Source organism: Sorex fumeus, unplaced genomic scaffold (genome assembly GCF_029834395.1).
Source record: "Sorex fumeus unplaced genomic scaffold, SorFum_2.1 ptg000007l, whole genome shotgun sequence".
NCBI lineage: Eukaryota > Metazoa > Chordata > Mammalia > Eulipotyphla > Soricidae > Sorex > Sorex fumeus.
This window is the reverse complement of record NW_026606064.1, coordinates 19,949,808-19,963,293: the sequence shown is the minus strand read 5'-3', so window position 1 is coordinate 19,963,293 and position 13,486 is coordinate 19,949,808. Positions and strand designations below refer to the sequence as shown.

Genomic DNA, 13,486 nt, shown 5'->3' with positions numbered 1-13,486 from the left:
AACCACTAAGTCAGCCCTTGACAACCTCAGGGAGGACAGGGAGAAAGAGGTCCACGTAGTAGGCAGAGAAGCTCCCGCAATTCCAGGAGAAAAAGGGACACAGAAATGAGCCTCTTCATTTGTTGCTCACCCAAGGGGGTGCTTTCTCTTCACTACTTGACCTATGACCCAGAACACAAGAGTCTGGGAGAGAACAGATCCCCACTGAGATCAGCAGGAATTACTTAAAACCCCTCTTGGTTCTCATGGAAGGGGATAAATCTCCATCCCCTGCAATTGCCATCAACTCTGTCAGGCCACAGAAGAAGGAAAAAATGTTTCGCCTTATTCATTCCAGGCCTGCTGCTCCCATTCCATAGCCCAGGAGTCTGATGATCTTGACAGAAGAAATCCATAAAGAAGCAGGTCTCGCCAGCATTAGGGCCAGGCTTAAAATTAGGTCTCGCTCTTAATTGTGTCAACAGACACATGATTTGGATTATAGAAGCTGACATGGAGACAAAGAAATTCCCACTTTCTACATCTACTCAGAGAACGTTACATGATCCCATAGACAATCATCCCAGAGACTGGTCGGCTGTTGGGGTATGCTTAGAAACTCTGCTTCCTTTAGGAAATAGCTCCTTGTTAAGCTTCGAGTGGTCTGGAGCCAGTGAAGTCTGCGGCTTTTGATATCTTTCTCCCCTCTTCTACATCCACTATACCTCCAAGATAGGACCAGAGACATTCTCGGCATGTGGAATGACCAATGGGAAACCAAATTATTTAAGGGAATTAAATAATTCCCTTCCTTTTGTTGTTGTTATTATTATTATAATTGTTGCTGCTGCTGTTGTTGCTCTTAATACTATAGTTGGATGAACCTGGGGTGTGATGCTGGGTTGCAGAGCTTATACACCCCTTCATCGTAGTGTTTGTTGGGGATTGCATCCTTTCATTGGGGTGTTGGTGCTCATTTCTGTTGTAACACACATTTGATTGAGCCCTTGCAACTTGGTTGGATCACATAGTTGGCTGTAGTGTACCAGAGCTTGCACACACACTTTAATTGTGTGCCAGAGAACACAAATGCTTCAGGGATTGCATTCACCAGCTGGGTAACCACTGGGGATCAAACTCAGGACAGCATACCTGTTTACTCTATATCTAAGCTACATCCCTGAACCACAACCCAGGCTCTTACTGATTCAGTCACATTCCAACCTACAGCACATCAAGCTGGATTTGCAGCTTCCTTGGGGCAGAGCTATGTAGGGTTTCAGGGAGCATTTGATGGGGTGAGACTGGTTCAAAATACATACTTTCAGGTATAAACATTGTGCAAGAGCTGTACCTCTCTCTACTTTGGTCCCTTCATGTATGAACTAAGGGTCATAGCATGACTCCTTACTTTTAGGCCTGTGGTAAGGAAGGAAAAGCACCTGCATAGTATCGAGTATCTACCACAAAATCCATCCAGTGATTTAGGGTGAGATCCACCTACTTATGACCAGCTGAGAGTATCTTCAAAGAAGCTCCAATCGTTAGAGTTTACTTCAAGGGAAAGAATTTGAGGTACAACTGCTACCTCCTCTCTCTACCCACCGGAGTCTATATCTATCTCACAGATAAATGCAACCTAGGAAGATGAGACAAGGAGAAAATTCCCTAAAACAATGAATCAAGGCATTTTGGATAAAGTCTGACTGTTTTCCTTCCATGGTTTTGTTCTCATGACTAAGGGCTTTTTCTTTTTTCCTACATCTCTTGCTTTCTCTCCATCATACACAGAATGCTTTGATTCAAATCTCGAAGTGACTGACACACACAATTCCTTATGTACCTAGTTCAGCCTCTAAGGGAAAGAGTATAGAGATTCTGGGAAAAAGTTAAGAATAGCACTCCCATGTGACCCTGCAATTCCACTACTTGGCATTTACCCCAAACACACAAAAACATTCAATAGAAAAGATGTGTGCACTTCTATGTTCATTGAAGCACTTAGTATGATCTCCAAGACATGGAAGCAATCCAAATATTGAATGGGTAAGTAAACTGTGATGCCTATACATAGTGGAATACTATGTGACTGTAAGAAAAGATGACAATAAACCCTTGGATTACAAAACTGATCAAGAGACAGAGCAGGGGGCAGAAATAGGAATGAAGACCTCTAGAGGTAACATAGACAGGGGTGAGGGCTGTGGGCATGCTGGCGGTAGTGAGGGTGCTGTAACTCTGCATATAAAAGCCATGCATGCAACACTTGTGTAACCATGTCATCTAAAGTAGAAGTTAAAACAAGCAGAATTCTTCCACCATGAAACAGGACTGGAGAGACTTTCTGTCCTGCTGGCTCTGGCTCCTCGACCTTCAGAAACCAGAAAATTGCCTTTCGCTCCCTGTTCTAAGGCATCAAGAGAGGGAACTGGGCAACTTTGTGCAGATGAGGGTGACATGCTCCCTTCTATGTAGGAAGGGAGTACAGCCTTAGTCTATTCATCACTGAAATGGCACTTTCCCCAAGTAACACCTCCCCACCCATCCCAAATCAATTGTACTTTCTGGAGTTGTCTTGGGGACATAGGAGTTTCCTCTGTCATGGAGATTGGTACCCACAGTGAACCAGATGGAAATAATTTGCTGACATAGAGCCCATCTGTCTGTCCCCCAGACACCATTATCTCTGCCATTTGTCTAGCCATTGTAACTCAGATGTGGGTAACAGCGAGTCAAACCCAGAGGCCCAGTCAGCAGTTACCAATCTCCCACCCTTTCTAAGACTACTGGACATAGGAGAGAGACTCCATGCTCTAGGTCACCTCTGTCACTGGGAAACACGCCCAAAGAATCTCTGCCCCCAGATAACTGACTCAGTCTAGACCTCAGCTTCCACCCAAGGTCCTCTTCAACGGCATTTGTAGAAACAAAGCATTTTTAAAGAGGTGCAGGTCACAGAGGGAGGTGAGATTATATTTCACAAAACAAATATGCAACTATAGCTATGTTCCTGCTTTTAAACATTCCATCATCCCTGCAGAACTGGATTCTCTGCGTTTCTCAGGTACTCAGCACCCAGTCTTTTCTCCTTCATAGTCCCTCTCTGCAAAGGAGGGGGAAATGCAAATGCCTCTTCGGACCAGACAAGCAGGGAACATTCCTGTGGGTTGAGAAGTGGGCTCTCAGGCCATGGAACAGACCCAGCCTGGCTCCCAGCACTCAAATTCAAAACACTGATGAACTCTGTGTCCTCACTGCTCCTGTGGCTTTGGACCCCAAGGCTGCAAACTTGCAAACCTTCAGCCCTCCAGCCCTCTTTGCCACAGCCCACAAAAGGAGAGCAATGGTGCTACCAAAAGGGGTGCTAGCAAGGATGTCTTGCTACCCTATAGTCACAGACCAATTAGAGAAGATTGGTGACCTAGTATACACAGATACAGCTCCTCAAAAAATTAAGCATTGGCTCCAGCCATTCCTCTTCTGGTATGTACACAGGAAGAAGCAAAAACAAGGGCTGGGACGGGTGAGAGGGGTGAGTTCAAGTCAGCTAGGTCCCACATGAGCTTGAGTGCAGGAATTAGTCAGACTTCTACTGAATATTCTCCCTGAATATTCTTTTATTATAATCGATTGTTATTACAAGACATAAATATTATTTACCATTTCAGTCACTTTTCAAGCATACAGTTCAATGGTTTGTGCACCAATCACCATGATCCATGTCCAGAATCATTCCTTCCTCCATTCTGCAACTCTTTTTTATTTATTTATTTATTTATTTATTTATTTATTTATTTGCTTTTTGGGTCACACCCAGCGATGCACAGGGGTTACTCCTGGCTCTGCACTCAGGAATTACCCCCTGGCGGTGCTCAGGGGACCATATGGGATGCTGGGAATCAAACCTGGGTTGGTTGCGTGCAAGGCAAACACCCTACCCGCTGTGCTATTGCTCCAGCCCCCATTCTGCAACTCTAAGCAATATAACTCCCCTTCATTGCCCCCAACCCCAGTCACTGAGTACCAAAGCTTTGCCTTATTTTCCTTAACCACCCCCAGTGCCTAATAGAAGCGGGAATATGCAAAATTTATACTTTTTTTTGTGTGTCTGCTTGTTTCTCTTAGCCTAATAACTTTATAGTCCATCCATGTTGTAGCATGTGTGAAAATGTTATTTCTTTTCCTGCTATCACCCAGATGCTGGAGGGGTGTGTGTGTGTGTGTGTGTGTGTGTGTGTGTGTGTGTGTGTGTAGTAGAATTCAGGACTTTGCAGCAGTGATGCAGTGATGCAGGTGTCTTACACTTGAGCCATATCCTGCCCCCAGAAGTCATTCCTTTTTGAGACTGAGTGCTTCTTCACTGCATGTAGTATATTACATTTCATTTTTTCCACAGAGGTACAATTTGGGTTTTTACCCTTTGGCTGTTGGGAATAATGCTGCTATGAACAGTTGTACATTGGACATATACCAGTACATATACCAGTCTCAGCCCTTGTTTTTGCTTCTTCCTGTGTTCGTACCAGAAGAGGAATGGCTGAATCCAATGTTTAATTTTTTTTGAGGAACTGTATCTGTGTTTACTACGGCAGGTCACCAGTCTTCTCTAAACTTTACCTAGAAAATAGGGAACTTGACAGTCCCTGTCTTCCCAAGGTGGCCTAAGGGAGAACATGTGCAAAGCATTGGCTCAAAGACTGAACACATCCCAGGTAACCATAATTGTTTATTCTTATTGTCCACTGAAACTCCTGTGCTTAAACCAAATGGTCTCAAAAGTCACTCCCAAACTCCACAGGGCATGTCACCATTAAATTCTATTTCTATTGGAGAAGAAAGGGGCTCTCCAAATAGCTTGCAGGAAAGTATCCTCTGCAGGAGCTCCAGAAAACCCATCTCTGGCAGGAAGGCCCTAGTGTCAGAGTCCTCTGCTTGGAACTGGCCAACATGTCACATTATAAGCCCACGTCTCCTTTCTCTCCCCTTCTCCTTGGCTTGCTTTCTACACTCCCTTCCTCAGCTGACTGCTCTGGGTTGGTGACAATCTGTGTTTCAAATCATTTCCCCTAGTCGCCTTCTTGTTCCTTCCCCCAACAAGCTCAGGTCTGCTGGAAGTCACACTTGTGAAGTTATCCGTATTAAGACTTCATTCCCCTGGGGCCCATATCTTCAATGAGTTTTTCTTCATAGCAGCGGCTCTGTCAGCAGGACTCTGCCTGTGGGGTGGAGTCCTGGAGTCGGGTTTCTCCCGCACAGGCTGTTTATGTTGTTATCACTTGGCTTCCTGTTCGGGTTCTTGTTTTCCAACACATGTCCTTGTCTTCCAACACATGTCCCGTGTGGATGAGTAACAGTGGCCCGTGCCACCTGGTGGGTGTTCCCTTGTCATCAACTACTCTTGACAAAAGGCAAAAAGGAAAAAATAAAAAAAAAAGAAGAAGAAGCACTTGGAGAAATGAAAGCTTGCAAACTTTTCTCCATGCAACCAGCTCCCAGATTCCAGCCGGGAGTGGACTCGTGAGAGAAATATTTTCCTTTACTCTTTGTCCTCTGTCTATTCAGTCCATGCCAATGCTCAAACCTGAAATCGCCTCTTTGCTGGGTGTGAGAAGCTGCTCTCCAGTTCAGTCAGAAGCTTGGCTGTCCCCAAACCACTCAGAGCTCCCTACAGCTTTGCCTGAGCAACAGGCACACAGGATTCTCAGGGCAGGAATCAAGGGCTTTTGCAGACTCTGGGCAAGGAACATGGGGTAGTAGAGCTGGGTTTGGTTGTTTATGGGCTGGTGCCCTCACCCCTGGGCTGGAATAACAGAAGCAGAAGCTGGGGGAGACCAGTTCTGGGAGCACTTGCTGGAAACAGTCTTGTCTGTGTGGGTGGGTTAGGGATGCCCATGGACAAGTCAGGCCCACAAGGCTGAGAGGGAGCTTGGAGAAGTCTTGTCCTCGTATCCCAGGGGGGACACATTGCCTCTCTGAATTCTCAGGGCTCCTTTTTCCTTCAAGATTGTCTTTGGGCTACCCCCCAAGAAGCAAAATTCCTTGAAACTCTCTAGCAAGACTGTAAATCAAGAGAGATTTCAGCTCTTTGCTCATCATGAAGGGGTATGCCTAAGGGTCCAGCTCCCCTTCTCTCCCAGCCCAACCCTACACATAGTGGTCAGTGAATTGTGGCAGCAACAGAGTATCCAGACAGAGCAAGGGTGACAGGTCACAGGCATAGGAGGGACTAGCTAAGGGTGGCACCCTGCCTCCCTGAGCAAAGCTGCTTTGTTCTGTGGGATCTGTGCGCCTCGGTTTGTGCCCTCTCACCAAGGCTCACCACACCTGCACAGCTGTGCCCAGGAAGACCCGGATTCCTGCCTACCAGCCCCTCCTCCTGCCCACTGCTGGGCAAAGGTTCCCAAGAGCACGGCTGACCTGCGGGTGAGTGTCAGCAAATACTATGTGAGAAATACAGAAGCCAGATCCCTTTCTAAACAAACACAGCGCGTTTCCAGAAACAACTTGAGACTTCCCCCCCCCCGCCCCCCCCCCCCCCACCCCCGGTATTTCTTCTCCATTCATTCCCAGGAAGAGCGTGCACACGTTTTCTGAGCAAAGTTCCTCTGCCGAGGGGCGGGGGGTTGGGGGGGGGTGCGGAGGGGGGGGTGGTTGAGGAGGGAGATTCCGCAAAATCCACAATCCAGCCCGAGCTGAGCAAGCCACCAGCTCTGCTCCTTGTAACCGTTGCCTCTCATCCCTTCGTTCCTAGAGGGCTCTGCCAGGAAAACTCGACTCTTGAACGTCAGCGTGGGGTAGCTCAGACCCAAACGGACGTTTATGCTTTTAAAAAGCAAAAATTTTAAAGCCAATACAACCGGAGTCGGTGTCTTCTGCCTGGTGCATTCCAGTCTCAACATGTGGGGGTGACAAAACGGGACCCCATTTTCAGGCAGGGTGGCAGGCTCTGTCAGATCCCAGCCAAACCCCACAGGACGGTGCCCTGCAGAACCATCCTCCTCCCCAGCACCACCTTTGGAGTCCCCAAACCTGCTCCCTGCCAGACCCTGTAAAGAAAGCACCCCCCGCCCCCACGCTCCTGGGTAGGGGCTGCGGGGTGCCCCAATACTACTCACAGTACCTCTCGGCAGGGACGAGATGAGAAGGAGCTGCAGGAAAGTGAGCCCCAGCTGTGCGCACCAGCCCAGCTCCATGGCGCGCGCGCCGCGGTGCCGAGTGGCCGCGGGACGGGACTGGAGCCGGGGCGGGAGCGACCGAGGGAGTTCGGGGCCGGCGCCTCTTACTGGGACCTCCCCAAACCCCAGCTGAGCAGGGGCTCGGGTTTCAGCGCGCTGGGCTCTCCCGGCCGCATCCCGGGAACCACCTTCAGGGCAGCGACGTCAGCCAAACCTCTCCTCTCCGTTAACCCTTGCGCAGGGAGGTGTGGTCGAAGGCGGGAGGCGCGGGGCCGAGGCTGGACGCGACCCTGCGGGCGCTGGGGTCAGCCCAGGTCAGACGGGCTGAGGGGTTGGCCAGGCTGGATGAGTAGGGGGGCGCTACAGGAGAGTCCCTGAGGATGGACCAGATGGGAGGCAGAGGTAGGCGGGGTTATGGGACAGAGAAGGTGAGACTGAAGCGCCTTCCAGTCCAGCCCCGCAAATGTCTCACACTCCCCCACCCCTCAAATGTCTCACACCCCCAGTTCCCCAACCAAGGAGCCGGTTGGATGCTTGCATGGAACCTGATTCCAGGAGTGGCTATAGTGGCAGAGGGTGCTGGGGAGGGCAGGAGAACCTTACCCTCTCTCTCTCTCTCTCTTGTGGAGTTGGGTTCCCCAAGCTCTCCTTCTTCCTGAGCTGTTCCTTCCGAAACTCAACCAGATCATCAACTTTTTGCTATTTTAGGTCTTTTCCCTTTACCTCCCACCCTCCCTCCAACTTAGAAGGACCCTGTGAAGTTAGGAAAGCAAAAGTGGGCTGGTAGTTTGGAGGATGAGACGAAACCCCCTCCAGGAGAAGTCACTTCCTTTCAGCTTTGACTGGGTGGAGGCTGTAGCCACACCTACAGCGGAATCTGTTCTGTTCTATGGAGCTCTTCTCATTCCACTGCTGACCTTTTCCCTCCCCCATCTTCCACGCATGCGAATAAGGAGGATGTATGTTCATTGTATGTACCTCCATGGAGCACATTCACCTTTGCCCTTCATAAATCTGCTTGGTGTTTTTTTCTTTTTCCTGAAAAGCTACTACATCATGCTAGGTCCAGGCTTATCCTGTCAAACAGGAGATATGTATATTCAGAACAAAAATCAACACAAGTGACAGTATGTGAGATCTGAATATGACAGGGGACTGTAAAAGTGTGATGGAGGTCTCTAAACTTCATGTGGTAGTTATTAGCCATTCTGGCAGTTGACGGGGAGTAGATGTCAGACCCAAAGCAAAATCCCAGGAAGGTCAGTTTCTCTGGTATCCATATGGAGAGGTGGGGGTTCCCAGGGTCAACACGAAGAGAGTAACTGGGAAAGAACATAGAGAGAGGTCATTCTATGGCCCTTACTGCTTGGTGCTAGATGCTGAGACATCAAGCTTCCCAATTTGTTGTTTTCTTGCCAGCAAGGCCCTTTTCTACAAAGTTGTCCCTGCACTTTTGCAGGGAGGAGAGTGGGGAAAAAAAAAACTCCCCTTTGCACTTCTAAACTTCTTCATACTTCCCATGGTACCCAATCCAGTGAATTCAGCAGGAGCACTAATTCCAGCATACATGCCAGGCAGAGTATTAGGCTCAGGGAATGCAAAGTACCAAAGACACTGACTCCAAGGGTAGGGGAGGTCTGTCCAGAGGGAAAGACAGCAAGCAACCTCTTGAAAGGAGGATGAAGGATGCTTTACAAAATGATAGCTAATTTTTAAAAATCTTTTTTGTCCCTGTCTTCTTAATACATGTATCATTATTTTTTTCTGCACACACACACACACACACCATCATCTTCATTTAGAAATCAAGATGGAGTCACTGAGCTTTCATTTGTTCAAACAAGGTGACTCAGAGAGTAGGTGGTAGAGCCAGGGTATGAAGCTACCCAGGGGGACTCAGAGGTTAAACAGGGTACTAGCAAGGTGGCTATACCACTTCTTAGGAGACTTTTATGCAGAATTTTATATCATCTGCTTGTCATGGTGTATAGTTGTGGCACTGCCTATAGAGATAGGTAGGGTTATGGGACCAGCAAGACTCAAAGATTCAATGACTTGTTCGAGATCACTACTGGAAGTGGCAGAGCAATACCCACACTCAGATCTGACTCCAGAAAGCTGTAGAACTAGGTCATGCTAGGTCCAGGGTTATGCTGTCAGACAGGAGATATGTATGCACTAGCACTATCCTCCCGTTGTTCATCAATTTGCTCGAGTGGGCCCAGTAATGTCTCCATTGTGAGACTTGTTGTTACTATGTTTGGCATATCGAATACGTCATGGGGAGCTTGCCAGGCTTTGCCGTGCATGCGAGATACTCTCAGTAGCTTGCCGGGCTCTCCAAGAGGGGTGGAAGAATCCAACCCTGCTTGGCCAGGCCAGCAGTGCTCAAGGCAAATGCCCTACCGCTGTGGCTGGAGCCATAGTACAGTGGGTAGGACGTTTACCTTGTACGCAGCCAACATGGAGATATGTATATTCAGAACAAAAATCAACACGAGTGACAGTATGTGTGATCTGAAGATGACAGGGGGCTGTAAAAGTGTGATGGAGGTCTCTAAACTTCATTTGGTAGTTATTAGGCATTCTGGCAGTTTACAGGGAGTAGATGTCAGACCCAAAGCAAAATCCCAAGAAGGACAGTTTCTCTGGTATCCATATGGAGAGGTGGGGGATCCCAGGGTCAACACAAAGAGAGTAACTGGGGAAGACCAAACACCACAAAATTCCCTTCCTAGGTGGCATATAGATGACATAAAGGCAAAAAATAATTTTTGGACTGTGTATCAATCAATCAAGGGAATGGGTGTGGGCAAATCACAACAAAGTGGACAATTGTGGAATATGTGGTCCTGAATTGATGAAGAATATACACATGTAAATTTCCAGTGATACATACCTAAACTCAAAATGTTATAACGTTACTGCAACAACAACAAAAAATAAGTTCATTATATAAAAAATATATATCAATGAAATCCTGGAGTAAGGAGTAAGCAACAGAAAGGGGAAATGTTACTGTCACTGTCCTCCCATTGTTCATCGATTTGCTCGAGCGGGCCCAGTAACGTCTTCATTTTGAGACTTGTTGTTACTGTGCTTGGCATATCGAATACGTCACGGATAGCTTGCCAGGCTTTGCTGTGTGGGCGAGATACTCTCGGTAGCTTGCTGGGCTCTCCAAGAGGGGTAGAGGAATCGAACCCTGCTCGGCCGGGCTGGCTGTGCGCAAGGCAAATGCCCTACTGCTGTGCTATCGCTCCAGCCCAAAGGGGAAACGATGAAAGGAAAATGGGGATACAGAATCCCCAAAGCTCAGGACATACTGGGGGCAGGAACCCTGACAGAGGTGTTCACTCTGGGTATTTTTCCAATACAAGTTTACTCTCTGGATCTCTAATTTCTTATCTATAATATGGGAATAATAACTAAATAATAACTTATATAGACTGTTAGGAGAATTTAATAGAATTACATATCAAAGGCCCTTAAAACCAGTTCATCCCAAATGATCAATAAATGTTTTTCATTTTGGTATATCTTTTGGAGACTGACTCCAAGAAAATCCCAGAGGTCTTCTTCCTCAACCTCAATAGCTCTATTCAGGTAAAATTTGATTAAAACAAGAACGTAAATGGCTTCTAAGGGAGGGTAAGGGAAGGTCTGGGGAGACCTTACTGGCAAAAAAATTCTAGCCTTGCAAGAGTGAGACCAAGAGCTTTTGATCTCCAGTGTCGAATGCATATGCTGAGCACAATCTGACAGCTCTGCTGTTTGGAATGCCCTTCATGACAACAGAGTTGTGAGCTCTGCGCACCATAGCTAGGTGTATGTGAGCACTTTGACTAGTATGTATAACCCCAGTGTCTAAATAGGAATATGCAAGAGCACCACAACCAAGAGAATATATGCCCCGTCAAGCACCTCAGTGGGATAACAAATGTAGGATAACATTGGTTTGTGCTTTCTCCTCTGCTACAAGGAACTTAGGTTTATTGGGTTACACCCATCACAGTGCTCCTGAGACACTCTTATTTCTCTGTGTTTATCTTTAACTTCTCCTCTGTGCTCTCTTTCCTTATCTGTTAATCACATATATCCCCAAATCAGGCCCTGTAACTTGTAAGGTCAGATCCTTCTAAGGACTCTGGGTTTTGTATTTGTAAGTGATATATTGCTTTTCTCTTTCCCTTATGTCCTTTGTATAGTTTACTTTAGAGCAATGTCCTTTCTCTATAGACACAGGAAGACAGTTAATGCTATTCTTTTATAACGTGGGAGTTAATTGACTCCAGATAATATTTACTCCTGGGTATCTGTCATATTTACTCGACCTAAGCCTCAGTTGCCCTTTAGTTCCTAACACCCCAAAAGCAGACAACAGCCCCGAAAAAGGGACTATATGTACCCAGGGTAAGCTGTAAGCTACCCTGGCATCAAAATTGGACAGGTTAAGTACCATAAAACTTATAATAAGCTAAATCACAGTCATAGACAAATTTTGTAATGATCCAAAGAGAAGTGACTTAGACAAGGACCCTAGCCTGAGCACTATGGTCTGAGATCTTTGGGGCTGGAGTGATAGCACAGCGGGTAGGGTGTTTGCCTTGCATGCTGCCAACCCCTGGGTTCGATTCCCAGCATCCCATATAGTCCCCTGCGCACTGCCAGGAGTGATTTCCTGAGTGCAAAGCCAGGAGTAACCCCTGAGCATTGCCAGGTGTGACCCAAAAAGCAAAAAAAAAAGATGTCCCCAGCAGAGCTACTAGAAGATGAATATATGTCTTACTGTGTACATACCAAATGACTAGAAAGATTATTAAGAAGTAAGCAAATCACAGGGGGCTGGAGTGATAGCACAGCGGTAGGGTGTTTTCCTTGCACACAGCCTGACCCGGGTTCGATCCCCAGCAAACCATATGGTCCCCTGAGCACGGCCAGGAGTAATTCCTGAGTGCATGAACCAGGAGTAACCCCTGAGCATCACCGGGTGTGACCCAAAAAGCAAAAAGCAAAAAAAAAAAAAGTTAGCAAATCGAAGATGATTGTTTATGGACTAAGGAAAGGAGAAGTATGTCCTTATATTAAAAACATGCCTTTGAGCGGATCTCCTAGCAGGAGGAGATCTTTGTCTTAGAAGAGCTTCCCTGAAGGAATGTAAATGTAATGCAATGTAAATGTAATGTAAATGTAAAGCTTCCCTTTACATATGTTGATTGTGTTACCTCACCTAGGTGTAGTTGCTACCCCCCCACACCCTCACCCCATGCTTGGAGAGGCTGTGTGCAGGGAGAGTAGCATGAGGGAAAGTAGGAGATAGGAAAGAGGGGTAGGGTGAGACTGGAATGCGGCACTCAGTGAGAATGGAATATACGGCGGGACTGAGATTGGAATAAATGGCAACTGATCACCAACCAGCCTGTCGCCCTGTCCCTCCTTTATGCATTTATTGGCAGCTACAGCAGTCAAGGTGGGGAAATGGCTCCTGGCCACCAAATGCATGTGGCAGGAGAGAGCTTCGAAGCCTTTTATTTATTTTGTGATTACACAAGCAGGCACCACTATGCACATATGTAAGCCCTGATTGGTCACCACAAGCAAGCATGTTCGCAGCTCCTGGTCACTGCAATAACAAAGAGAAGGAAGGAGGGGAAGGTCCTGGATCAAGCCTGAGCATCATCACATACGGGCCCCAAACCAAACAAGTAAGCATAAATTTTTAAAACACAAAAGAAACGATCAGTGCATGGTGAAATAGCTAAGAGAAACCTATCTAAGGGGCAGAGGGTAGAAGTTAGAAGAAGAGATCTTAGATGCAGGTCAAACAGCCAAGTTTTCTGATGAGCAGAGCCAGGGTGAGATCCATTCCCAAATCACCAGGTACCAGTGCCTCTCTGGAATTTTTTCTTTCTTTTTTTTTTCTTTTTGGGTCACACCTGGCGATGCATAGGGGTTACTCCTGGCTCACGCACTCAGGAGTTACTCCTGGCAGTGCTTGGGGGACCATATGGGATGCTGGGAATTGAAACCTGGGTCGGCCACGTACAAGGCAAATGCCCTACCCGCTGTGCTATGGCTCCAGCCCCCTAGAATTTTTTCTTAACACCAGCTAACAGTTTTCCTTCTTTTTTTCATTCTTCTCCCCCAGGTCCATCCAACACAACCTTCCTGAGTCACCCTCTCAGCCTCACCCCTACAGCCACTATACACCTTAGGGAGAGACTGGCGAGCAGTTACTCAGAATGAGCCTGCTGCTTGCTCTCTGCTTCTCCAGACTTCAGGGACTGGCACGGGACTCATGTGTCTTCCCAAAGTACCCAAAGGAAGATTTG

General features: G+C 47.2%; 1 protein-coding gene across 2 annotated transcripts in view; it reads right to left on the bottom strand.

The window, feature by feature from the left end:
- Positions 1 to 7,329, bottom strand: part of PAMR1 (peptidase domain containing associated with muscle regeneration 1) — a 97,800-nt gene extending 90,471 nt beyond the window's left edge. The window contains exon 1 of one of the 2 annotated variants that reach the window (XM_056132706.1): positions 7,095 to 7,329. Coding sequence is in view for 1 of the 2 variants with exons in the window: in XM_056132700.1 (XP_055988675.1) it covers positions 7,100 to 7,172 (73 nt within the window). In the remaining variant the exon portion in view is untranslated. The remainder of the gene's footprint in view (positions 1 to 7,094) is intronic. The other variant, XM_056132700.1, reaches the window with a different exon arrangement.
- Positions 7,330 to 13,486: the final 6,157 nt, after the last annotated feature.